Raw genomic sequence first — 25,249 nt, forward strand, 5'->3', positions numbered from 1 at the left:
TTTATGCAGAAAACTAGCTTGCCTTTTTTTTTTTTTTTTTTTTTTTTTTTTTTTTACAAGATGGATTTCATTTTATTAGAAGACACAGGCTGGCTTCAATACCATAGTCAGCAAGATTTTAAATAGGCACCTCCATTAAAAATGCTTGAGACTATAAAAAAAAATACATGGTTTTGTCCATCAACGCAAAAATCTTACATACACTTTTGAAAGAAGTCTTGCAAAAGTGAGTTTTACTGCAAGTAATTAAACAATGGCTTTTGCAACATTTTCCCCCTAACGCTGATTCTACATTCCCTTAAGTCAACAACCACCACGTGCATGTATATGCAGCTAGTCTGATCTACACGTTTAAGCTTATTACTCCACTTACAGATGTATCAAACTGGACACTTGTTATAATCAACAAGCTTTTATGTAGGCATAACATATGCTTAGGAGCATTTATAATCATGGTGCAAGGCAGGTATTACTTCCAACAAACCCTACCAAGTTATTTTCTTTTGAGGTTCCAGCAATATTGCAGAAGACTGCAGCCTAGCTATTAACATGCTTTTCACATCACTGAATTAAGATTAGACATTCAAGTTGTGTCATGTAAATGCCATCAATTTTCTCTTAAAAGAAGTTCTTTATAGCTGCACAGCCCAATAAAAAGCTTTTTTTTTTTTTAACACAGAAGACCAAAGCCATTTTACTTTTAATGTTTCCCCATGAACACAAAGAGTAGTTTGACAGAACTTTAAGGAAGGAAATCAGACTGGATAATTCAAGTATTTTTATATTCCAGAAACATTTTTTCCCCTGAAATTCATATTTGAAGGTCAGAAGAAGTTTCACAGGGTTTTTTGTTTCTTATTGTTAAACTATAGCAACCATGATTCATAGCAGAAATATTGTTCTAAAGCATTAAGCCGTAGGTGTATCTGGAATGGCATTCATTTTGCAGGGATGGTGAAGTAAAGGAGTCCAGAAAACATTGACGCGCCACTGAAATTAAGGGGAGGCATGTTTCAGAGCAAAGTAAGGGATCAAACATATCTCTCAAACAAGAGGTAAGTGATTCTCCACACTCCCCCTGCCAAAGCTACCTGCAATTTTAACAGTCATTGTACCTACACATATGAATGAAAGGTAACCAAGAACGCCTGTAAAATTCTTGACATAGATCTACAATAAGCACCGACGACTGTAGCTTCTAGGACAACCACAACTGCTCAAGTAGTGAACCCTACACTTGAACCTGCAGAAGCAATCTGAGTCCACTCAAAAGTTCTGGTCAGTCTCCACCTAAGAGCTCTGCTTCAGCCCCACTGGGACGTTTTCTGAAATGTCTGAAGGCTGTATAGGGAAGTAACACATCAAGGACCAAGCCCACAAATCCTTGCTCCTGACTTTAATCCCACGACAGACACTTACAGCAGAAAAGCACCTTTCTGACATCTTTTGCAATAAATTTGCATACATGCTGATTTACAGCAAGCTAGAAATGTGTAATACTGGTAAGGCAGAGCAACTTGTGTCTTGGGATGGTTGAACACCTCTATGCTGACCCTAAATACAAAATATAAATGTATTCTGGAAACTGATATAACTATAGATAAAGAACTGCAAGTCCTGGGAAAGAAGAGGTCACTAGTTAAATCTGTGTAAGTAGTACAGCACAGTAAGAGTACCTCTGAAGAACACAACAGTTGGTACAAACAGCATGACCATCAGGTCCTCAGTATTATGGGGATTTTTTGTTGGACTAACTCCAGCCTGGCTCCGAAATTAGACATTACTCTTCAAAGTTGCGTGCACTTAATATAACAGTGAAAATCCTAAATCAAATACTAGTGTTCATTTTACATAAGACGCTCAATACAAAGCTTGATCCATTTCATTGTGGCCTCATTTTCATTATCTCCTTCCTCTCCCCCATCACTGTATCTCAGCACAATCATTAATTGCTTATTATTCTACATACAACAAACTTTTAAGGTACCACAATAAGCCTCACTGGTCTGAAAAAGCAACTATGCATCTAGGAAAAACAGGGGAACTATGTACAGATACAACGTAACAGTATATTATCACTGGTTAACAACAGTATTTTAATCAGACGACATCCTATTTAATACACTCAACATCAACTGCAACCTAGAGATCACTACAACACCAACAGAAACTGCTCAATATCTATTCTGTCCATCATTTTAAGTTTACCCCAGATCAAGATGCAGAATTTGATATCTACATCAACCCCCCCAAAACTAGTCCACAAATACAGTACAATGTTATTAAAACAGCTAAAATAAAACAGAGCACAACAGAGTGTTTGGCAATGAGCTTGAAGAGGACACGTGAACACGTGAAAATAGTCCTCAGTTTTCTTCTTGCCGAACAATTTAGCACTAACCACTGCTTCACCTGGTAAACAGGCAAATGCTGTTCGTTCAGACTGGAAAAATAAAGCAAGAGGAATGGAAAGACACCAAGTCCAGTTTCAGCAATAGATCCAATACATACAAGAATGAGATTTCAATTTCTGTATTTTAATATGGTATATGAACCACACTGCTCTTCACATTGGAATTGCATGACTTCAGTACTGGATACGCAACAGCAAAAATTAAAAGGGGGGCTTACTAGAAAAATCAAGGTTTATAGATGCTGAAAGTAAATTTTCTGTAACCTCCCCTTCCACATAGGACATATAAGCATGCTTCCATCTTCTCACTGAGTTTTCTTCCACAATGGCCATGAAACTGATCACTAGTGTCACACAAAGTAATTTTGGAATAGGCATATTCAGTTGCCTATAGAGAGGGTTGGTTGGGTTTTTTTTTTATCATTAAGATGAAACTAACATATATTGGCGTACAAGTATCTAAAGGGTGGGTTGAAGGAGGATGGAGCCAGGCTCTTTTCAATGGTTCCCAGTGACAGGACGAGGGGTAATGGGCACAAGTTAGAACACAGGAAGTTCCGTTCAAATACACGGAAACACTTCTTTACGGTGAGGGTGACAGAGCACTGGCACAGGCTGCCCAGGGAGGTTGTGGAGTCCCCTTCTCTGGAGATTTTCAAGCCCCGCCTGGATGCAGTCCTGAGTAATGTGCTCTGGGCAATCCTGCTTTGGCAGGGGAGTTGGACTAGATGATCTCTAGAGGTCCCTTCCAACTCTGAAAATTCTGTGATTCTGTGATATTACCTCAAAACCTGACTAAATACAAACTGTGAGACTGAAGCTGTTACCTTCTAAACTAGGGATCTGCAATGTTTCAGGGATAGCATGCACTCTGTATTATTTGTTTCCAAATTAAGAGTCAGGATGCCAGCAGAAACTTAGTGGACCCAAGAGATGTTCCCTCTCTCTAAGTAATAATATATAACCTATCCTCTGATCTGCAGTATTTTGCTGGAATGCAAACCATAGCTTCTAGCCAAATCTCAGTGAGGTCAGAATTTGTTGGGAGCTGGAATTGTTTTCTCACAGATGGCTTTCAGAAGGAGCTGTAATTCCCCACTCCTGGGCCAATTCTGTTCAAAAATGTGTTCAGATGCCATCTCTGGCCTCCACACCAGACTGCTGACTTCTGTTCCATGTCCATCTATGCCTGTGTAATCTGTTTGACATTCATTGGGCTGCTCATGAGTGAGGCTTATGGATAAAGGTATGAACCATGTTTAAAAACACATCTGTGAACAGCGGGTCTGGAAACTGTATGTCAAAATACAAGAAAATTACAGTTGTTCTCACATCTTCTAAGCAACTCTCTAATATTCCAGAAACTGGTAAACTACACAATTCAATCAACACTACTAATTAATTAAGGGTTAATCTGAAGGACTGGAAGGGTAAGCCTTATACTGGACATTTTCACCAATACCTTGAAAAGCACTGACCGTGGTTACAGCTGTCTTCAAATCCTTAAAAAAAACTGAAGATTTCCAAAAGGCATGATGTAACCGCATCCTTTGAGTTTATTTGCTTTCGCTACAGCCTCTCAGTTATAACCCTTGCTCCCCAGAACTTCTACTCTGAAGGTACAGAGAATGGCAGGGAAGGTACGAACAAAAATTAAAATGATCTTTTGCCCCTGTGTTGTGGTTTAGGCTGAATCGGCTACTGGGGACGTGGGGCACCCCAGGTGGGACCAACAGATGCTCCCCCCTACACCTCTTCAAAGAGAGAGGCAGAGGAGGGAAAAAGAGACTTATGAGTTTAGAAGGAACTAAACTACTATAATGAAACGTTAATAATAAAATAAAAATAAAATAATGAAATATATACAAAACTGTATCAAGCTCCCAGGATGACAATCAAATCACCAGCGGGCACTAAGGAAGTCCCAGACTGGACCCGGTGACGGACGGGAACTGGATTCAGGATCTGGATTCAGGATCGGAATCAAAGACAGCCAAACAGACAGAGCCCTCCTCGGGCACCAGCCATTGAAGAAAGAGAACTAACCTTTTGATCCCTCAGTTTTTATACTGAGCATGAGGCAGATGGGATGGAATACCCTGTTGGTCAGTTTGGGTCACCTGTCCTGTCCACTCCTCCCTGCCGATGGACCCTTTTACGTTTTTCAGCTTCTGAGCTGGCCTTGGTTGTTATAGCAGTAAGTATAAGCAAGAGCCTCTCCACATACCATGCCTTAGCATCAACTATAACCACAGGTCTCTTACCACTTTGAGAGCGAACACTGTCTGCACAATATGCTGTTAATTTCAGTAGTTAGAAGAGGCCCAGCTAAGAAGCAAAGTTACTGAACAAAATTGGTCCTGTTTTACCTCAAACCAGGACACCCTGCATGCTTCCCCCAAACAGGATTTAAGAAAAAACTCTGACCTCCTGGCTTCAGTTAGTCCTTAACAATTTACTAAAATAAATTCAATTCTCCAAATTGCAGGTAGAGATCACATACTACAGGAAATTGCAATCAACAAGAGAACAGCAAACAATACTGCCATAAAAACATCACATACATTAATCTATAAAACAGCAGTTTAAGATGACTCCTAAAGGTCAACTCATTAAATCTGTTGAGGGTGCTAGGGTGTCTCTCTTCTTTGGCCAAAAGCAGGAACAATTAGCTGTCTGAAAAAAACTTAAACCTGCAAACCAAGTGCCTGGTGTTCAAGCAGACGCATTCAAATCTATCCTGTTAAACAAAAAAAAAAAAAAAATGGCAGTAAAGTCCTTGAAAACATGAGGCAGTCAATGCTGTCTTCCAAAAGGTAGAGCTTTTCCAAAATGGACCATTAATTACTATCGGCTGGATGTTGAACATTTAGATAAGGCCCAGGCTAACAGATTCATTTTACAGGCACTCCAGTTCACAAATAAGATGAATGAGAAGATCAAAAGACATTTCTTCAAACTAGTATTTTTTTTAACTACTGATCCCTATTCTTTTGAGTGACAATTGCACAGTCCTGTAGTTGGCCTGAAACCCAGTTCCCTCTTCCCCCCATAGTTCCTGTGTAACTTTTGGCAAGCAACTCAGGGTGCATATATAATTTCAAAGTTATTTAGGTACCCAATTGCCAGACAGAGTCTGTCAATACTTATGCATATCTAGATAAGTGATTATAGCGCTTTGGAAAATGCAGATCACAACTCCAGCTCAAGCCTGGAGAAGAGGAGCTACACAAAGAAGAGTCATCTCTGCTACAAAGTTTATACTAGGGGTTGAGCCAACTACGTAACTACACCCTTTGAGAGATCTTAGAAAGAGGGCTGAAAATGAGTGAATACACTAAACAAGAAAACATGTAAACACAAACAAGTTACAAAATAAGCCAACCCTTAAGGAAAAATAAGCCAACCCCTTAAACCTAAGACTGAGATAGAGCACTGCTGTCCTCAAATAAAGAAACTCCGTTCTTTCCGCAAGATTTTTATGACTGAGCTCCTCATCTACACTACAGTCACTTCAACCCAAGCGGTGTTAGTGCTGGAAGAAGCCTTAGTGTGGGAAATTCTCTGGCGATTGCAGCATATTTCCCACTGTTGGTCGGACTGCTGTCAGTTCAGCCATCAGACCTTTCTCTCCACTAAAGCCTAGCTCAGTGGTTCCTATTTAACTGGCTTTTATTCTTTTTGTACGGCAGTCGGGGGGGGGGGGGGGGGGGGAGAAAGGGGGTGTGCATGTAGGATTCCCTCGGCAGCACTTCTGCAGGTGTGGATGCTGCAGAAGGACATCCTCCTTCCAAACAAAGATACTCACAGATTGTTCAAGAAACGTAAGGAAAACGAGAAACTATGCAGTCAGCTCTTTGCGTCCACACCTCAAAATACAAAAGGCCATACCCCCCCCACGAAAAATCTGTTGCAGAAAGTCCACGAGTGAATATAAAAGGCATTCAATTGAAGATAAAGCAGATCTGAAAAGAAATACTGGATTTCACGCTTCACAGGCGCGGCTTTCCCGGTTAGAAAGCGCTTAACGAATTTTCAAAAGAGTCAGTAACGTTTAGCCTTCCCAAAGATCCAGTCGTTCCCGGGCATTCTCCCTCCCGCCGGCAGCGAGGGCGCTCCCGAGGGCGCGGAGCCCCGCCATGCGAGCGCACACGGCGGCGGGCCGGGGCCCGGCTTCTCGCCTCCTCGGGCCGCAGGCAACAGCCGAAACGGCTTTTAAGATGTCGGGAGCTCAGACGGGTGGGGAGGGAGAGCACCTCCCCCCCCCCACCACCAGCACAACCCACCCGGCGGAGACAGAAAGCGGCTTCCCCGAGGAGTCCGTGTCCCGGGCCTCCCGGTCCCCGGGCAGTGACAAGGAAGGTTTTCCTCAGGCTCCCGCCGCCCCCCGATCGCGTTCCAGGGTGGCCCCGCTTCCTCGCCGGGGGAAGGCGCGGGCGGCCGCGGGGCCCCGCCGGTTTTCGGCCGGCCGTTACGGGCTGCCGCCTCAGCGAGAGGCGCCGGCGGCTCATCGCTCCCCCTCTCCTCAGCCGGCAAGCACCGAGGGACGCAGCGGGGGCTGCCCGTGAGGAACGGCCGGGGGGGGGAGGGGGAGGGGAAGGGGAAGTAGATGAGCGGCGGGAACGGCCGCGCAACATCTTGGCCCGCGTCTCCCTCCCTGCCGCCGCCTCTCTCCTCACCCGCAGCTCCTCGAAATCCGCCATTTTCTACCCGCTGCTGCTGCTGCTACTGCCGCTCCTGCTGCTCCTGCCGCCGCCGCCGCCGCCGAATCCTGCTGCCACCATCGTGCACCTTTGTGCGCGCCCCCGGCACGTCACATGGGAGGGTGACACCGGCGACGGGGGGGGGGGGGGAGGGGCGGGAAGGGAAGGTGGTGTTCCGCGCCGCCTTCCGGGCCGCCTCTGCGCCCGGCGGGGCGGCTCTGAGGGAAATGCTGAGGTAAAAACCCGCCGGTACCGGCTCGCCGTACCCCTTACCGATCCTCGGGGTACCGAGCAGGCCCAAACCCGCCGGGCGCGTAGCGAAGGGTAAGGCCCAGGGCGGGCGGGACAAGCAAAGGGACATGAGGAGGAAGCAGCACCTCCCGGGCCGCCGCTCTCCAGAAGGAACCCCGCCGGGGGCTCCCGCTCCGTGCTTAAACAGAACTATATTCACCAAAAACAAAGGAAGAACAGCAAACGATAGAGTCTTGCCATTGAAGTGTGTTAAATGGAAAGAAAGGTTGGACTTGCACTGCGATTTAATAACTCTCTTAGTTTCACCCATCTCGTCAAGAACGTTCTCATAATTTGTGTTATAATGATGGTGTGACACATTTTATTAATAAAAACTGAAGCGAAAATGTCAGTGGCGGTAAGCTTCAAAACCGGATAATGGGTTTCCTGCTGTAAGGGAAATGTTGAGACATTTACAGAAAAATAAACATTGAGGGGCAGCTGAGAATATTATTTTCAAAAGCAGCCAGAGATCATTATCTAGTCACAATAATTACCTAGTCACAATATTCAGTTTCATTGGCAACTGGGCCATTAAACCAAACAATTGATTTACTGCAATAAAAAAAGGCAAAGACTGAGCCAACAAACAGTCAAGCAGCCAAACCAACCCAAACGAGAAGTTGAAGAGAGGCACTGGGAAAAAAAAAAAAAAAAAACACGTCCAAAATCCAAAATATGTTTGCCCATATTAACCAAAAGGCAGCAGTTTTTGCACAGTTGACAGATTCAGAGCAGTAACTACAACCATAATATCTCAGGAAAAGTACAAGCACATGACACCAGGAGCTTCTTAAGGGGCCACAAGCCGGGCCACGTCAGCAGCACGCTCTGCCAGGAAGGGTTCAGGCAGGTAATTTTGGGAACAAATAATTGAGCTTTTACAGAGGGTACTGACACCGGCGGTACACACTGGCCATAGTCACTCCATATCGCTGCAAGATCTGGAGACGCAGGAACTCCATACTTAAGATTATTAGCGGTAATTTTCCAATAGCTTTTTGAGGCTCCCTTCCTTTTTATTCACTTTTAGCTAATCCAAGGTAAACCTTTAGTTCTGCTAAATTTTTAAACCATAACCACAGACAGCTAGTCCTTCTCTGCATAAGCTGGTTCAGTGCTTGGTCTTGTAACAGTCATTTCCTCTAAGATCAAAACATAAGGACTCTATTAATTTCAAATCTCTTTTGTTAGTCAAAACCAGGAATTTGCAGCCAAATTAAGCATGCTGTCTGCTACACCGCTGTGCGAGTTCAGCTCCCAGATCCCTCAAATATTTCTTTTTCCCTGCAATTCAATACCAGACGAAAGGGGCAAGCTGCAGGTCAGGATCTCTTAGATCATTAAAGCACACACCAGCACAGCCCAGACCAAAGCCTTCTCTTTTTCTTTCAGCACACCCTCACACGTTTCTTCCTTTAAATACAGCGGGAAAGTCATCTATGTTCAAGCTCACACCAGAGCCGGGTATTTCTTATCTCACGTACACTCACCTCTCACTTCATAGCCACATCTTTCAACCTTCCCATTCATCGCATCCCCAGTATCCACTGGGATAGGAGCAAACAGATCATAGTTTATGTTTTAAGCCTCACATGCATAAGATAATAACAGGTTATTAATATTAGCTCATCCTTTTTTTTTTTTTTGCTTGAAGAAAAGTGTTCCTTAGAGTTCTTCTCTCTTCTCATCATATTTTGTTTTTCACCGGCTTTCCCTCACAACTTTTCTCCTACTCATCACAGGGGCCATACCTTTGAAAAAACACATACACCATACCTCTGGTCCTCCTCAACCTTTTTCCAAGGTCCCTATTCCATAAAAGCATAAGGCCTATCCTCTCCCACTCCGTTATCTTGTCTCCACACCAAGGTTTCTCTCTGGTTCTCCCAGTAGCTAGATTCAGCCTCCTCTTCTGCTCTAGTTCCTAAAAGTCCTGCTGATTTTTCAAAACTCCTCACACATGCGTCAACTCCAGACGTACACTCCTCAGATACCAGGCCATCTTAGCTTACCAAAGTGTCGACCTTTCAAACATTTCTCTTTCCACAAAGCTTTTAAGAAACCTGCCTCAAATTTCAGACATTCTTCCAGCTTCTGATACTGCTGCTTCTTGCACCTCCACTTCCAATACTTCTTCCTTCCCTTCCTCTTTCTCCTCTTACAACCCCCTGCTGCAGCTCCTAAAGAATTCCCCACGCTCTTCCCTTGAGTAATTTCTGATTTTGCAACAGAAGCTTTAAAACTTGGCCCAGCACTAGCCATACAAAGGAGCAGACAACCTGCCCTTCTTCGAGGCAGCCACTTCATACTTCCATCTAAGAGCACAGACTGAGTGGATGAGGCCCTCTATAGACAGATAGGGGCGGCATCATGTTCACAGACCCTGGTTCTCATGGGTGACTTCAACCACCCTGACATCTCTTGGAAGGGTAACACAGCCAGGCATAGGCAATCCAGGAGGTTCTTGGATTGCCTTGAGGACAACTTCCTTCTCCAAGTGGTTGAGGAGCCAACGAGGAGAGGAGCTATGCTGGATCTTGTTCTTACCAACAAGGAGGGGCTGGTAGACAACAACTCAAGGGTAGCCTGGGCTGTAGTGACCATGAAATAGTCGAGTTCAAGATCCTCGAGGTAGCGAGGAAGGTTCGCAGCAGGCTGACCACCTTTGACTTTGGGAGAGCTGACTTTGGCCTCTTGAAGAACCTGCTTGGCATGGTGCCATGGGATGAAGCGCTGGAGGGAAGGGGACTCCAAGAAAGTTGGTTAATATTCAAGGACCACCTCCTCCAAGCTCAGGAGCGATGCGTCCCTACAAAGAGGAAGGCAGTCAGAAAAGCCAGGAGGCCTGCATGGATGAACAAGGAGCTCCTGGACATAATCAAAAGAAAAAAGAAGGTCTATAGGGAGTGGAAACAGGGGCGGGTAGCCTGGGAGGTATACAGAGGAATTGTTCGAGCAGCCAGGGGTTGGGTTAGACAAGCTAAAGCCCAGGTAGAACTAAATCTGGCCAGGGACATTAAGACAAACAAAAAATCCTTCTCTAAGTATGTCAGTGAGAAAAGAAAGAGTAGGGAAAGTGTGGGCCCCCTCCAGAAGGAAACGCAAGAACTGGTTACCTGGGACAGAGGCAGAGCTGAGGTACTCAATGACTTTTTTGCCTCAGTCTTCACTGGCAAGGACTGCAGCCACACTGCCCATGATGCAGAATGCAAAGGCGGGGATTGGGAAAATGGGGAACCGCCCACTGTAGGTGAAGATCAAGTGCGAGACCACCTGAGGAATCTGAAGGTGCACAAGCCCATGCAACCTGATGAGATACATCTGCGGGTCCTGAGGGACCTAGTAGATGAGGTCGCTAAGCCACTAGCCATCATATTTGAGAAGTCGTGGAGGTCTGGTGAGGTTCCTGCAGACTGGAAAAGGGGAAACATAACCCCTATTTTCAAAAAGGGAAACAAGGAAGACCCAGGGAACTACAGGCCAGTCAGCCTCACCTCTGTGCCTGGCAAGATCATGGAGCAGATCCTCCTGGAAACCCTGCTGAGGCACGTAGAAAACAAGGAGGTGATTGGTGACAGCCAGCATGGCTTCACCAAGGGCAAGTCATGCCTGACAAATTTGGTGGCCTTCTACGAAGGGGTTACAGTGGCAGTGGACAAGGGAAGACCAACTGATGTCATCTACTTGGGTTTGTGAAAGGTGTTTGACACTGTCCCACATGATATCCTGGTCTCTAAATTGAAGAGACATGGATTCAACAAATGGACCACTCGGTGGATAAAGAACTGGCTGGACGGTCGCACTCAAAGAGTTGCGGTCAACAGCTCGATATCCAAGTGGAGACCAGGGATGAGTGGCGTTCCTCAGGGGACAGTACTAGGACCTGTACTGTTCAACATCTTTGTCGGTGACATGGACAGTGGGGTCGAGTGCACCCTCAGCAAGTTTGCCAATGATACCAAGCTGTTTGGCGAGGTAGACACGCTGGAGGGGAGGGATGCCATCCAGAGGGACCTGGACAGGCTGGAGAGGTGGGCCCAAGCCAACCTCATCCAGTTCAGCAAGGCCAAGTGCAAGGTCTTACATCTGGGTCGGGGCAATCCCAAGCACAAATAATCCAGGCTGGGTGGGGAATGGCTGGAGAGCAGCCCTGAGGCGAAGGACCTGGGTGTGCTGATTGACGAGAAGCTCAACATGAGGCAGCAGTTTGCAATCACAGCTCAGAAGGCCAACCGTATCCTGGGCTGCATCAGAAGAAGCGTGGCCAGCAGGTCAAAGGAGGTGATTCTGCCCCTCTACTCCACTCACCTCAGACCCCACCTGGAGTACTGCATCCAGCTCTGGAGTCCCCAACATAAGAAGGACATGAACCTGCTGGAGCGTGTCCAGAGGAGAGCCATGAGGATGATCCGAGGGCTGGAGCACATCTCCTATGAGGAGAGGCTGAAGGAGTTGGCGCTGTTCAGCCTGGAGAAGAGAAGGCTCCAGGGAGATCTTATTGCGGCCTTCCAGTACTTAAAGGGGACCTACAGGAGAGCGGGGGAAGGACTTTTCACTAGGGCATGTAGTGATAGGACGAGGGGGAATGGCTTTAAACTGGAAGAGGGCAGTTTCAGATTGAACATTAGGAAGAAGTTTTTCACTGTGAGGGTGGTGAGGCACTGGAATGGGTTGCCCAGAGAGGTTGTTGAGGCCCATCCCTGGAGGTGTTGAAGGCCAGGCTGGACGTGGCCTTGGGCAACCTGGTCTAGTGGGAGGTGTCCCTGCCTATGGCAGGGGGGTTGGAACTCGATGATCTTCAGGGTCCTTTCCAACCTAAACCATTCTATGATTCTATGATTCTATAGACCGATAGGAGCAGCCTCACATTTGCAAGCCCTGGTCCTCATGGGGGACTTCAACCACCCCAGTATCTGTTGGAAGGACAATACCGCAGGGCCTAAGCAATCCAGGCAGTTGCTGGAATGCATCCACTATAACTTCCTTCCCCAAGTGATGGAGGAGCCAAAAAAAGGAGGTGCCATGCTAGACCTTGTTCTGACCAACAAGGAGGAGCTGGTGAGGAATGTCACACTCAAGAGCAGCCTTAGGGTGGCAAGGAGGGTGCACAAAAACCTTGCTGCCCTGGACTTCAGGAGAGCAGACTTTGGCCTCTGCAGGGATCTGCTTGGCAGAGTACTGTGCGATAAAGCCCTGGAGGGAAGAGGGGCCCAAGAAAGCTGGCTAATATTCAATGATCACCTCCTCCAAGCTCTGGAGTGATGCATATCGCCAAAAAGAAAGTCAGGTAAAAACACCAGGAGGCCTGCATGGATGAACAAGGAGGTCCTGGACAATCTCAATCCTACAGCCACTCCCAGCATTGCAGCAATTACACTCATGAGCATTATACCTTAAGAAACTCCTGTGCTGCTTAACCAGCTGCTAATAGACAACTGAATATCAGTTGCAAACTGTGATAGGATTGGGGGCATCTGAGATGACTGGGTTGAAGATAGATTTTTTGTGTGTACTGTGTTTAAAGGAAAGAACTTTATCAGCCAGCATGAGGCTTTTCCATCAGCTTTCCTATCCCATAGCCATTTATTTTTTAATGTGACACTAGAGAAAGTGGATGGCAAAAATGTAATGGGGTGGTGCTCAGTGCCCACACTTCTCTTGTGTTAGGCCTAGACCTGTCAAAGCCCCCCTTGATTACTCTGCTGCCTTTAAAAATGTGGGCTTTGATTACAAGACAAGATGTTCTGAGTTGGATACTTTATTTTTTGGAAAGAAATCATTTGTGTCAGTGCTTTGTATCTGCACTTCCTGTGCAGCTAATTGACAAAACAGAGCTTAGATGGGATATAATTTTCTGTTATGTCAAGACACAGTGAAGTTACATATGGCTATATATAACTACAGCGATGTCAGACTCAGTAGATGTATGTTTAGCAGAAAAAACGCAAACTAGAAACCTAATTTATTCTTCTTTATTTTTTTATATTCTAATCAGTTCTGATGATGACATACATGCTAATTAGTTTTGCTTGCCTATCCTAACATCCCAGGGTGATACACCTATATTTTGGTTATAAGCACAACAGGGAAATATTTAAATGTTTGCTATAAAGTTGTTTACCTGACCGTTATTATTTTTATCAAATGTGTCTATTGAATGTAAGGCCTAGACTATAAGTGCCCTATCCAGGTGTCTTTGTAAGTTCTGGAATTGCTTGGGGACACCTTGATCCTGCCAACCAGCACCGTTCAGCTGCACAAGTCTGGCCTTGCAGATTTAATCATCTGAGCTTTCTTGGGGATTTCACAGACTCTTTCTCTTTATCCATCAAAACAGTAGCAAAACATGTATTGAGATACCACTATCCCTTTAAGAGACATGGTAGAAAACTCTCTCCGGTCAAGCAAAGCCAAGAATCCAGGCTATTCTCTCCACAGTAATGATGTGATCCTGGAAACCTAATTGGGATGGCTTGAATCCTAACTTCAATTACAGGAGCTTCTCTTTCACAGCCATAAAAAAGAAGCACCCAATAATGGAAAATGAATGTATTACTCTACTACCACATCAAGGCCACAAAGTTAAACACAAAGTCTAGTAGGAGAGGATCTAAGTTGGATGCAGGAAAATTGATCTGATCCACTTTGAAAACTCCACGTTTTATTGGACAGATTTAATAAAAAAGATATGTATTACATTTACGTGCTTAACAGGATGAAAGTACATTATATTTGCAGTGCTACTAACTGAGCAGTTAACATACACTGAAGTCCTGCTTTTGCTTAGGACATCCTTGAGATTAAGACATACTGAAAGGAGAGAGAAAAGGGTTTAAGAGGTATGTGTAGATGGAGATACTTAGTGATGGGAGCTTCAGGGAACAGAAAGATTTTGTTTGCCTATACTGGATTGTGCAGGTTTAAGAAAAGGCATGGAAAAACATTCCGGAGTAGGAACAGGGCTGCACCAAAAGGATAAGGCCTTTTGGAGTATTGACAGTTATACTGGGGAGACAGTGTTTAGAGGAAGGTCTGGATGTCTGGAGAACACAGGTTTAAGGACGCTGAGCAAGTGTAGCACAGCATGGACATGAAGAATCTGGTAGTTACCCTGTCCAAGAACAGCTGGAGGAATCGAGTAGCTGTTGGTCTCCCACGGGCAGGACTTGGGGAGAGCTTGTACCTGCAGCTGTCTGGCAGGGAAGCGCTCAGGTACCAGAGAACAGGGTGCTTCTAAAAGATCACTCTTCCTCATTTTGACTATTGCGGTCCCACCTGGTGCCCTGTTGTGGTCGTCACCAAGCAAGCCTGTTGCATGTTCTAACCTCCCTTCCATATATTTTCTGTTGGGTTTTTGAGTGTTCTCCTCCAGCTGCACTGAGGACAAAGTTTCCAGCAGGCCCAAATCACCCCAACAGTAATTTACATCCTGAACCCAAGAGGCTGCAGCCATCACGCTGAGTTTAACAACGGCTTGCAGGGGCTCTGAAGAGGGCCTTTCTCACAGCCCTTCGTTCCCTCAGCGTCAGAAGCGTCAGCGCACTGGCGGCCTCCATTTTAAGGCCCACTGCCATCCTTGATGTGAGGGGCAGACCACACTCTGCTGCTTCTCAGGTGCACCTCGCTTGTCTGGGTGAGCTGACCGTGTTTACCTCTGGGCTATGCTGGTTTGGGGTGGTTTGGTGTGGTTTGCTGTGGTGTGGTCCGGTGCGGACTGCCTCCGGCCCCTCAGGTCAACATTCCCGCCGCTTCCCTCATAACCCCACAAACCCCCTGCCTCCCTGCTCAGGTGAGCTTAGAGTCGATTGGTCGATACTACCGTCAGCCCCGCCTTTCCTCCCCATCGTGATTGGCCTATCCTTTAAACGGCCGCCCCTTGCTACATTGTGATTGGACAGTTTGACGGGCAATCTTTCACTCTTCGGCATCTCGATTGGCTGCGTGAGGGAGGTAGGGCGGGACTCTCCCTCACGGTCGCCCGCGGGGTGCGGGGCCGGGCGCTGCCGGGCGCTCGCTGTGAGTCTCCCCGCGGGCTGTAGCCGCCCGTGGCCGGGTCCGTTGCCCGCCGCGATGGAGCTCTCCTGCCAAACGCTGAGGACCGCCTACCAGGCGAAGGAGGCGGTAAGAACCGGCAGGCCGGGCGGCTGCGCGTCCCCGTCGCTATGGAGATCGCGCCGCAGACGCACTTGTGCGCATGCGCGGGGGAGTTGTGCGCAGGCGCGTGGGTGCGGTGGGGGCGCCATGGCGGCCGAGGCGGGGCAGGCCGTGTGCGGGGCGGGGCGGGCCGGGCCGGGCCTGGAGGCCCTCGGGGTCATCGGCGTGACGGCGGTCCTGCCTCTCCTCAAGGGTGAGGGCTTCCCAACGCCCCCCCTTCTCGTTTCGCTTCCCCTTGCAGGAGCGAAGGGTTTCTTGCCCTGTCCTCCCCTCAGGGCAGGCCCGTCCCCCTTGCTCCCCCCAGCTCCCGTCAGCTGCACGGTCGTGGCAGGAGATACAGCGAAAGGGACAAGTCCGTATTCCTTCTTCCCCCAGCTCCCTTCTCTGTAAGTCAGGGTTGTGCACTCCCACCATGTGCCCATCACACGGGTGGGTCGAGCTCCGGGAAGTCCAGAAGCAGTAGGATTTTGCTACATTTTTGTAACCTGTTCTTTTGCTTCCATCTGCTGGTTAAATTCAGCTGGAGTAAGATAGACTGTAGGGCTGCACTGCAGGACTGCTAAAAACCCCAGAAAGGCGTTAGGTGCTCTGTATGCTTACACAAATCCACAGTGTGCCTGAATAGGACAAGATTGCTCACAAAAAGGTAGTTTTAGGAGGGATTCTGAGGCTGAGTTTTAAGTTATATTAATCTATTAGATTAGTAGGTTATATATTTACCTAGGAACAGGAGCCTTTCAGAACAGCCTCTGTCTGAACCCTAAAGTGTATTCAGATGCCAACTGAACGGTGCCCTGAGGTGGGATATTGAAACAGTACTACTGTGCAGAAGGAAGGCAGGAGGAAAAGGGGTCTAATTTGTAACCTCACCGATGGGGATTTGCGTGGCCCTAGTCCCATGGGTGGTTTTGACTGCTAAATGCAGAAACATTTGTGGGAATAGGACCTGTAGCTCAAGAACTCTTCCCCCCTGAGCTGTACCAATGGGTTTGGGTTGGTTTGTTTTGTAAGATGACTTCTCCATAGCCTTTTGGTGGCATGGATGTGAAGATCAGAGTTTACATTTTGGTTACAGAGTAAAGGCAGGTGTTTATATTCTGCAGAGGGGCAGAAATTTGGAGTCTACTTTGTTTAAGCCAGTCAGTGATTAAGGAAAGACATGAAGCTGCCAAGAGAATTTTTTTATTCTTGCTCTAAGGTTCTTGAGTTCTGTGGAGAAAGCCTAGATACTTAATTATGGGTTTCTGAATTTCAGTATTCCAATGCAGTATCTAAAAGTTAGGCTGCTACATCTTTAATATGTAGTAATAAATAATTACTGGAATTCCTGGTTTCCCAGCTCTGTCCTTATCTATATTGTATTTTTCCATTAATCTGTTCTATAGAATGAAAATTATTATTTTCTACCAGTTTGGGGAAAAGTGTTTCAAAAAATAAATTCCTGCATAAATATAAATTCATATATGCGTTACAATTCTATGGCTGTTCACAGCTGCCCAGTGTAGCTGTGTCTTACGATCAAAGAAATTTGTGAGGCATTTCACTGAGGCATTTCATAAATATTTGCTATGTTTGTTCTTTAAATCACTCTTGAAAAGCAGTATTATTGTAAACTGCAGTAGAACTTTGCAAATTCATACAAATGAGTGGAAGGATTAACGGTTATTAATTTTGTAAATTCAGCATCCTTATTTTGTATTGTTTAATAATTCACCACACTTTGTGTCCATTCATTTTCATGTATTCGTGACACATACCACTTCAAATTAGTGAAGTCTTGGCAGTGTAAAACCTGGCTTCAGCAATGTTCCTGTTAAAAGAGGGAAGTAGTGATGGTCTGTGAGTGGCCCTTAACATCAGAGCGTGAATTAATGAAAGACGGCGTGAAACTATTGCAATGGGGGGGAGAAATCAGAAGGTTTCTGTTTTCAGTGCACCAAACTCAAACTGTAAAATGACTTTAGATTTTAACCATAACACCTCTGGAATGCGTCCTACTGTTACTACCAGGACAGCCATAACTTCTGTGGTGAACTTGCTGTATGTCTTTAATTATGAAAGCTATTTGTAATCCTTCTTCAGAGACTTTGCCAACTCTATTGTTTGCAGCAGGCTTGCATAATTTGGAAGAGAGAAGAAAGAAGCGCTTTTTCTTTGTGCTTGGAAATTCTATTCAATGGCAGCCAAGTTATACATTGTTTGAAACTCTTCTCTGCTTGTCTTTCTCAAAAAACAAATATTGTCAGCAAGCCAAACAATAATTGAACATCAGCCTTCTGAAAAGCCTGGAAAGGCTGCAAATATAAGATGCAAAGGGCTAGGGGAGGGAGAAAGCTGTGGGGATACAGAGTGGTGGAGGGAGGAGGAAAACTGAGTGAGTCCGTCATGCCTCAGCAACTCTGTCCTGGCACATGGTGCCAGCTTGATCCTGAGGAATCCCATACTTGGCAACCATCCTGGGATCCAAAGGCAAAAGAGGGGAGAGATGCTGCATGTGTATTATGATCAGATCTTTCCCCGTGTCATTGAAGAGCTAACTGCTTTCCTCTTGTCTGAATGCCTGATCACAGATCCCTCTGAACTCATCTTATTGACTGCCCCAGTTAGATGTACAAAGGCACAATGTTGCAGCAGTATAGTTATTATTTCCAAGTGTCCTTCCCAGACTGTGACTCACTTTGTAACTTTTTTCTTCATACCATTGAATATATTCATGCAGAAATATAGGGTCAAATGGTAATGAAACATTATAGGGTTAAATTAATCTTTTCGTAGGTCCATTAATTTGATGGAATTACACAGGAGACTGGGTTCATTTATAATGTAAATGCATTTTAGTAAAAGGTATGGAAATGACTAAACAAGCAATTGCATTTAAAGATGCATGACTCTATTAGAATTTAATTTTAAACGGCTCAAAGAAAGGAATACATACCACTCTTTTGTTAAGCTAGAAATAAATAAAATACACTATAAGTGTTAGAGCTAATTAGTTAAGTGCTCAACTATTTAGTTTTTAAAACAAGATCACGCTTAAGTGCCTTAAGCTTTTATTAATTGCATGGACCCCAAAATCCCCTATAGTAATTGAAAATTTAATTACATACATTTTTTTGTTCTTTTAAGAATGGAAGCTTATTAAACTTTAAACACTTAAACATCTATTGAAATACCAGTGGCTATAAACAACATGCAATTCTAAATACTAATTAAACAGGAAGGCTAAATCACTATAAAGCTAAACTGAATTTTAAGTAACTTTGCACTCGTAAGTACTCCTATTTTTTTCATGCCGTGTAAGATATACCATTTCTTCTCTAAACATAGCAGAAGTCCTGGGCAGCGTTAGTATCTGCATGTACTGTGGCAGGCACATTGTTTTGTGGCCATATTTGCAGTGAGGGTCAGTCCCTAGAGAATCAACTGCAATTCAGGAAAGGAGACCAGCGTGGGCAGAGAGTGGTTTAAGTGCACAGCTAAAGCTGCTGGTGGCACTGGTGCACAGAGGTTCATCTACCTCTTGGGAAGGGTATGTGTTAGAATAAGACTGGTGAAAGGCAGGGACATGCGGCTTTATGCGGTTGGTCAAGAAAGCAACGGTCCATGCACCACTGACTCACAAGATTTATGATTTGGTAACAGTTACATGTTGAAAGGTCCTTAATTTTTCTTTGTTTTATAGAAATCTCACAGAACTGGGACCAGAGATACTACTATCTCTGTTCTGTTTTTCACATCCAATCTCATGCAAGTCTTTGTCAGTTGATCAACTGATTAACAGCTTAGTTAATTTTCTTTGGACACATGTCTGACTTCTCAAAATTAACCATTGCTGTTTGCATTCTTAATAACACAAGACATAATGAACCTCTCAGGCTAAACTCTCTTCTGATTTTCATATGGGGCTCTTTTTTGATGTACGGGTTCACTTTTGCTTCCGCTTGATCAACACAAGAACATTACTATATTAAGATTGAAGTGGGTTGCTCATATGTAGGCACAATGTTATCCTATACCCAAAGCAAGTCTCTACCTAGAAGAGTATTTGAGATGATGCCCATCACTGTATTGCTGTATATACCGGAACTTAAAACATCTCTAGAGATAGCAGAAGTAACCTGGTGGGATTGACAGCAGCAGAAGACACACCAGAATACAAATTCACTTCAAGAAATTTCCAAGCATGGATTGTAAGTCCGGTCAGTTTATCAGGCAGATGCAATTCCTCTCTCATCAGAGCATTACTGTAAATACTGCAACTGAAACACTTGATGTGTTTGTCTTCTGTGGCAACTGCTGTGTTTTCGTACTGTGTTTAAATATTCAGAGGTAGCTGTGATCTTGCCCTTTGATATGTGGGCAAACACAACATATAATTTTTCTTAGCGTAAAAGTGCAGGAGCAGTTGCATTTAGAAGAACGTACAGGTGGGATTCTCAGCCAATGATGACTCCAGCTTCCTTCTTGCACCTCCAACTCTGTTTCGGCAGATTCAGATCATTCAGGAGAAATGGTGAAAGGTCCACTGTTCAAAATCTGTTTTCCAAGCACCAGGACCTCAAAACAATAAGAAGGAAAAAATCCTTTTATCCCAGGGTGTCAGTGTTTTCTGTTTGCTCGTTATAGTTCTCAGAATTGTTTCGTTTCTTGTTGCAGCACCTCTCAGGAACTGATCTACTTCAATCAGGAGTTACTGGTCTACCAAGCATTTACACAGCACTCTTTGTCCCTAACATGATTTAGAAAAGTCGTCTTTGTACCACCACTGAAAGGCACACAGTATTGTAGCTTCCTGATGGACTCAGAGTGGCTGCGTAACTTTATCAAGACAATAAAAAGTAATAAAGGTTAGAAATGGGGTATGAGTTCTTTCTTTTCCCCATCCAGTTTGATTCTTTTCTCTAGAAAATCAGAATAAAGATTCTACCAATCTTTTTCTTGATATTTGAAATAAAAGTACACTTTCACACCTCAGGAAACGTTGTTAAAATCAAAGCCCATCCCTTTCCTAGTTGTGTCACTAGATGGCCCCACATCGGAAGCAAACGTCCCAGAAAATACCCACTGTACTGAGAGACATTTTGCCTTCTCTACCCGGTACTTTGTACAGGTTGGCAAACACACGGAGATGTATTAATTTTAAATTAAAAATTAATTTTAAAATGGCCCAATAGCTGATTGTGCTTTCTCAAGTGTTTAAATTAGCAGCAGAATTCTATGTGATATCCACTGCTGTGTATGGAGCAGAGGGAGCAGGTAGATCTAATCTGCCAAAGGAAAGAGGTAAGTTGGTTTTGCAGTACATTGCACCATCCAAAAGCACCTTTGCTTGTAGGAATAAACGATTCTCCAGTATCCGTAGTTTACTATAATTATAATTCCTTCCAAGAGACTGTGAAGGATAGGGTAATTGTCTTTCTGTATGGGTATGCCTTTTATGCCTCTTGTGGGATTTAAAAACATAAGCCTTGGTCAATAGTAATTCTTTGGCTTGTTTGTCTGCCAGGCACTGGTAGAGAGAAGTCATTGCTACAGACACTGAGGCTCCGTTCCCACAATGAAGAGGACACAGATTTGTGGGTTTGTCTCCTGCAGGTCCCTAACACTTGTGCTAGGCTTTTTCTCAGGGGTGTTTGATTCTTCAGGCACTGTTCGATTGGGGGTAGAAGAGAGGGAAACCAGGGGTAGAAGTGGGGGTCTGTATATGCATTACTGTGCAACATGATGAGGAATATATATGCACTGTGCAAGCAACTGAAACCGCTGCCCTTTCCCCATGCACTGAATAAGAGCCAGTCTTTCATGCTCACACTAGGTCCTCAAAAATAATGCTGAATGTCAGCATCCTAAAAGAAAAAGGAAATAATTTATTTGCCTAAATGTGGGTTTGGCCATACCTGCTTTTCCTGTGGTCCCTGCTTCAAATCCCAATGAGGCAAACCAAAGTCAATATGCTGATTTCTAGAGCTTTCCTTGCAGCAACTTCTGTTATCACTCTAAAATCTCAAGGTTTCTCTACAGACACTCAGCTTATATGGCATGTTTCATCAGAGTAAGACTTTGTTCCAGTATCTTATGAGATTTCTGTTTCCAGTGTCCCTTTTGCTATTTGTGATACTGTGCTTTATGCTCCCCCAGATGTAGCTTCACTGAATGATGGCAAAGTTGTTTTATGCTGCCTTGTTTTTATCACTGAACCATTTGTGAATGACTTTGGGTTCTCCAGTCTGTATGAAGAAATCTAGGGGACTGACTCCATAATGAAATTTCTGCGTGTTGGGAGCACCTCTCCTATGAAGACAGGCTGAGAGAGTTGGGGGTGTTCAGTCTGGAGAAGGCTCCGGGGAGACCTTAGAGCCCCTTCCAGTACCTAAAGGGGCTACAGGGAGAGCTGGGGAAGGACTTATCAGGGAGTGGAGCCATAGGTAATTGTTTTAAACTGAAAGAAGGGAGATTTAGATTAGATATTAGGAAGAAATTCTTTACTGTGAGGGTGGTGAGGCACTGGCCCAGGTTGCCCAGAGAAGCTGTGGCTGCCCCATCCCTGGAGGTGTTCAAGGCCAGGTTGGATGGGGCTAGGAGCAACCTGGGCTGGTGGGAGGTGTTCTGCCCATGGCAGGGGGGTTGGAACTGGGTGATCTTTAAGGTCCCTTCCAACTAACCGTTCTATGATCCTATGACTTTGATCACTTCAGTGTTAATATCAGGCGAGTTTGGTGTTATCCCAAGCTACTAGTTCTTCAAATACTCTGAATTTCACTTGCATTTATATGTCAAGGTCTGTGAATTGGGAGGTGCCAACAGTGTACAGGGGATTTTTGTAATGCAGTTATGCAGATCCCGGACCTTTTCTCCATCCCTCCTTCTCCAAGCACTTGGAAAATGGGTTTCTAGTTTGTAGAGAGAGGGACACAGCCATGCTGGAGCAAACGCTTTCCTTGCACAGCCCTTGGAGACACTGTACATGAGATCTGCAAGAGTCCTACCCTGAATTTCACAGCAGTCTGAACATTTTGGAGATCCATAACCGTAGTAAGGGAAGTAAGCTATTTTTTTCAACCTCAAAGTAATTTTCTCTTCTCTAGGAAAATGTTTCTACCCATCCAGTAGCCCTGATGATGTGTAAGAAAAATTACACTGAAAAGCACTTTCCTTCTGTTTATTAACAGTGAGTTGTTTTACAGTTCTTACATGCTGTTGTTTTAATTTGTTTGTTTCCACAGGCTACATTTAGATGCTATTTACAGCAATAAAGAGAATATTACATTTGATCTAGAGTTCTGTCTTAATTCACAGGATGAGATGCGAACACAAGCTCGTCGGAAAAATCTCCTCGTTCTAATTTTGCATTATTTAATGGAGGAAGGGTATGTTGTTTAAATAACAGTGCTCTCCATTTGTGGGTTTGTGTGTGTCTGCCTTCCCATAATGTGTCCTTCTGTCCTCTGATGGGTGGATACACAGCTTGGCCCTTTGGTTTGATGTGAGGAAAAGGTAAACTACTATTACATATCTGGCAGTTTACTTAACTAAATTGTTTCAGTCTCTGGAACAAAGACATCCTATGTAATTTAAAAATACTTTAGAGCAATCAGCAAAGGGGTTTTAAATAGAGTTTATGCTTTTATAATAAATAGAGTTGTGGGCAGGTTAAAAATACGATACTAATATGGTATTATTTATTATACCTACCAATATACCTACTAATATTAGTATATTATATACCAAGTATATATACCTACTAATGCTATTGTTTCGTTTTTCTCTCAAAAATCAGAATAAGATAATGACTCTCAGGTTTTTAATCTTTGGGTTTTTTTGAAATTACCAGGTATGTTGATGCTGCAAATGCTTTGGAACAAGAGACAAAATTAAGTTTACGTGGCTTTGAAGTTTGTGACAACATTGATCTTGAGACAATTTTGATGGAATATGAAAGCTATTACTTTGTAAAATTTCAGAAGTATCCTAAAATTACCAAAAAAGTCCTGGACACTGGTATGTGGCTGTTTTCCAAAAAGAAAGCTTTTGTTTCTCAAAGCCTAAAAGGTGTATTTGCCTGATATACACACTCCACTTGTCATGTATGTCAGTGCTTAATGTTGGAACTCTCTTACAGTTACAGAGCGATAGGACATAGGACAGAGGAATTGAGAGATGGGGCTTTGAACCCTTCTGCTCTTCCTTCTCTCTTTATGTAGAGGAAGAAGAAGGTGATATTTTTCTGTCTTTTAAAAACTGCTTTGATATTGGAAAATGCCATGTAAATGCAAAGTATTATGGCATAGATATATTTTAGCATTTTATGTCTTTCTTCTCACAGGGAGAGAATAGTAAGTCCGTTCTGTTTTGGATTTAATTTTTAAATTAAAATAAAGCACTTAAATGAAATACTATATCGTAGCTCATCCAGGCTAGTGCTTAAAAGTTTATGACCTTATTAACAATTTATTTTGCACATTTTCATATACTAAAGGTAACGTGCCAAACAAGTAATAGTTTTATTTCCTCCAAAGGATTTAAAGTCTGAGGTATAAATGAATGATACAGAACAAAGCAAATCAGAATATCAGTGTTCTTTTATGACCCTGAGAGCCTGAATGGTTTTGTACTTGAGCACAAAACTGATAGAACCCATAAGAATAACTATATAAGAATCAGTTATGAAGAGCTTGGAGGATACAGAAAACACCAATATCTCTATTTGTCTTGTAAGAATAATATAATCATCAGAGAAGGGGATGATTGGTCAGGGAACATCTCTGAGCAGTTGTCATTGTGTCATAGGGCTGCCAACAACTTTGAAATCACTGGTAAATGAAACATATCAATATAATAAAATTACCTGTATAGGTGAAATGATTTTGAAAGGTACTAAAGCAAGTAGTCATCATTACATTCACGGTGATGCAGAAGGTAGTACTAGCTGGAAGCAAACTTCATCTGCATGAAAAAGAGATTTTCAGCTGGAACCTATTGATTGGTGTTAATACAAAGAGGAGCAGCCTTGAAGGACAAAACCAAAGGGATTTGTTACAAGTCAAGAAGGAAAATGTATCACAAACCATTTGTCACATCATACTTATTCTTAGTCACACTGAGTGGTAGCCAAAACTCGATCCATGATCCAAGTGAAAAAATGATTCCCAAAAAGCCACTCTTACACAATTACAAGCTCTCAGTACCTGTTTTTTGGTCAGTAAAGCTACTCAGACATGGGGCACTCTGCCATTACCCAAGCCCAGAATTGCAACTGTGCTGGTGTGGATGTGTCATCCTTTTTCCCTGAAGTATAAGCAGCCTCCCTCCTGCACGTGTCTCTTGAGAAGCTGGTGCTTGGTTCTTTGTGACCTGCCTTAAATTGTGTCCGTGATCAGATAGTGGTGTACGCAGGACAAGCAAAATGATTAATGTGGTGCTCCTTCCTGCTAAATTCTTTGTAACATTCTCAGCAAACCCTACACCATCAACTCATTTCCATGCTGAATTGCGGTTTACAGTGTTGTAGATGTACCCACAGTATTACAAGTTTCTTGAATGGGCTCTGCTGCTTCTAAGTACACCAAGTTCCCCAGCTCTTTCAGTAAAACAGCTGCTTGGAAGGGATTATTTTATGTAAGTGTATGAGAATCTGGGTGCAAGAGCATTGCGCAGAGAACACTGACAGGACATGTATTTTGGAACA

At 44.1% G+C, this 25,249-nt stretch overlaps 2 protein-coding genes across 3 annotated transcripts in view; one reads left to right on the forward strand and one right to left on the reverse strand.

Moving 5' to 3' along the window:
- The window catches only part of PIAS2 (protein inhibitor of activated STAT 2), a 32,621-nt gene extending 25,321 nt beyond the window's left edge, over window positions 1-7,300 (reverse strand). For both annotated transcript variants that reach the window (XM_082496979.1, XM_082496978.1), the window contains exon 1: window positions 7,093-7,300. In XM_082496979.1, the coding sequence (XP_082353105.1) occupies window positions 7,093-7,116 (24 nt within the window). In that variant the 5' untranslated portion in view covers window positions 7,117-7,300. The remainder of the gene's footprint in view (window positions 1-7,092) is intronic.
- Window positions 7,301-15,480: 8,180 nt separating this feature from the next.
- Window positions 15,481-25,249, forward strand: part of KATNAL2 (katanin catalytic subunit A1 like 2) — a gene marked incomplete at its 5' end in the record, with an annotated part of 32,265 nt that continues 22,496 nt past the window's right edge. The window contains 3 exons of the mRNA XM_082497783.1: window positions 15,481-15,531; window positions 22,861-22,931; window positions 23,396-23,562. Of these exons, the coding sequence (XP_082353909.1) occupies window positions 15,481-15,531; window positions 22,861-22,931; window positions 23,396-23,562 (289 nt within the window). The remainder of the gene's footprint in view (window positions 15,532-22,860; window positions 22,932-23,395; window positions 23,563-25,249) is intronic.

The sequence above is a fragment of the Vanellus vanellus genome (genome assembly GCF_965231255.1).
Source record: "Vanellus vanellus genome assembly, chromosome: Z".
NCBI lineage: Eukaryota > Metazoa > Chordata > Aves > Charadriiformes > Charadriidae > Vanellus > Vanellus vanellus.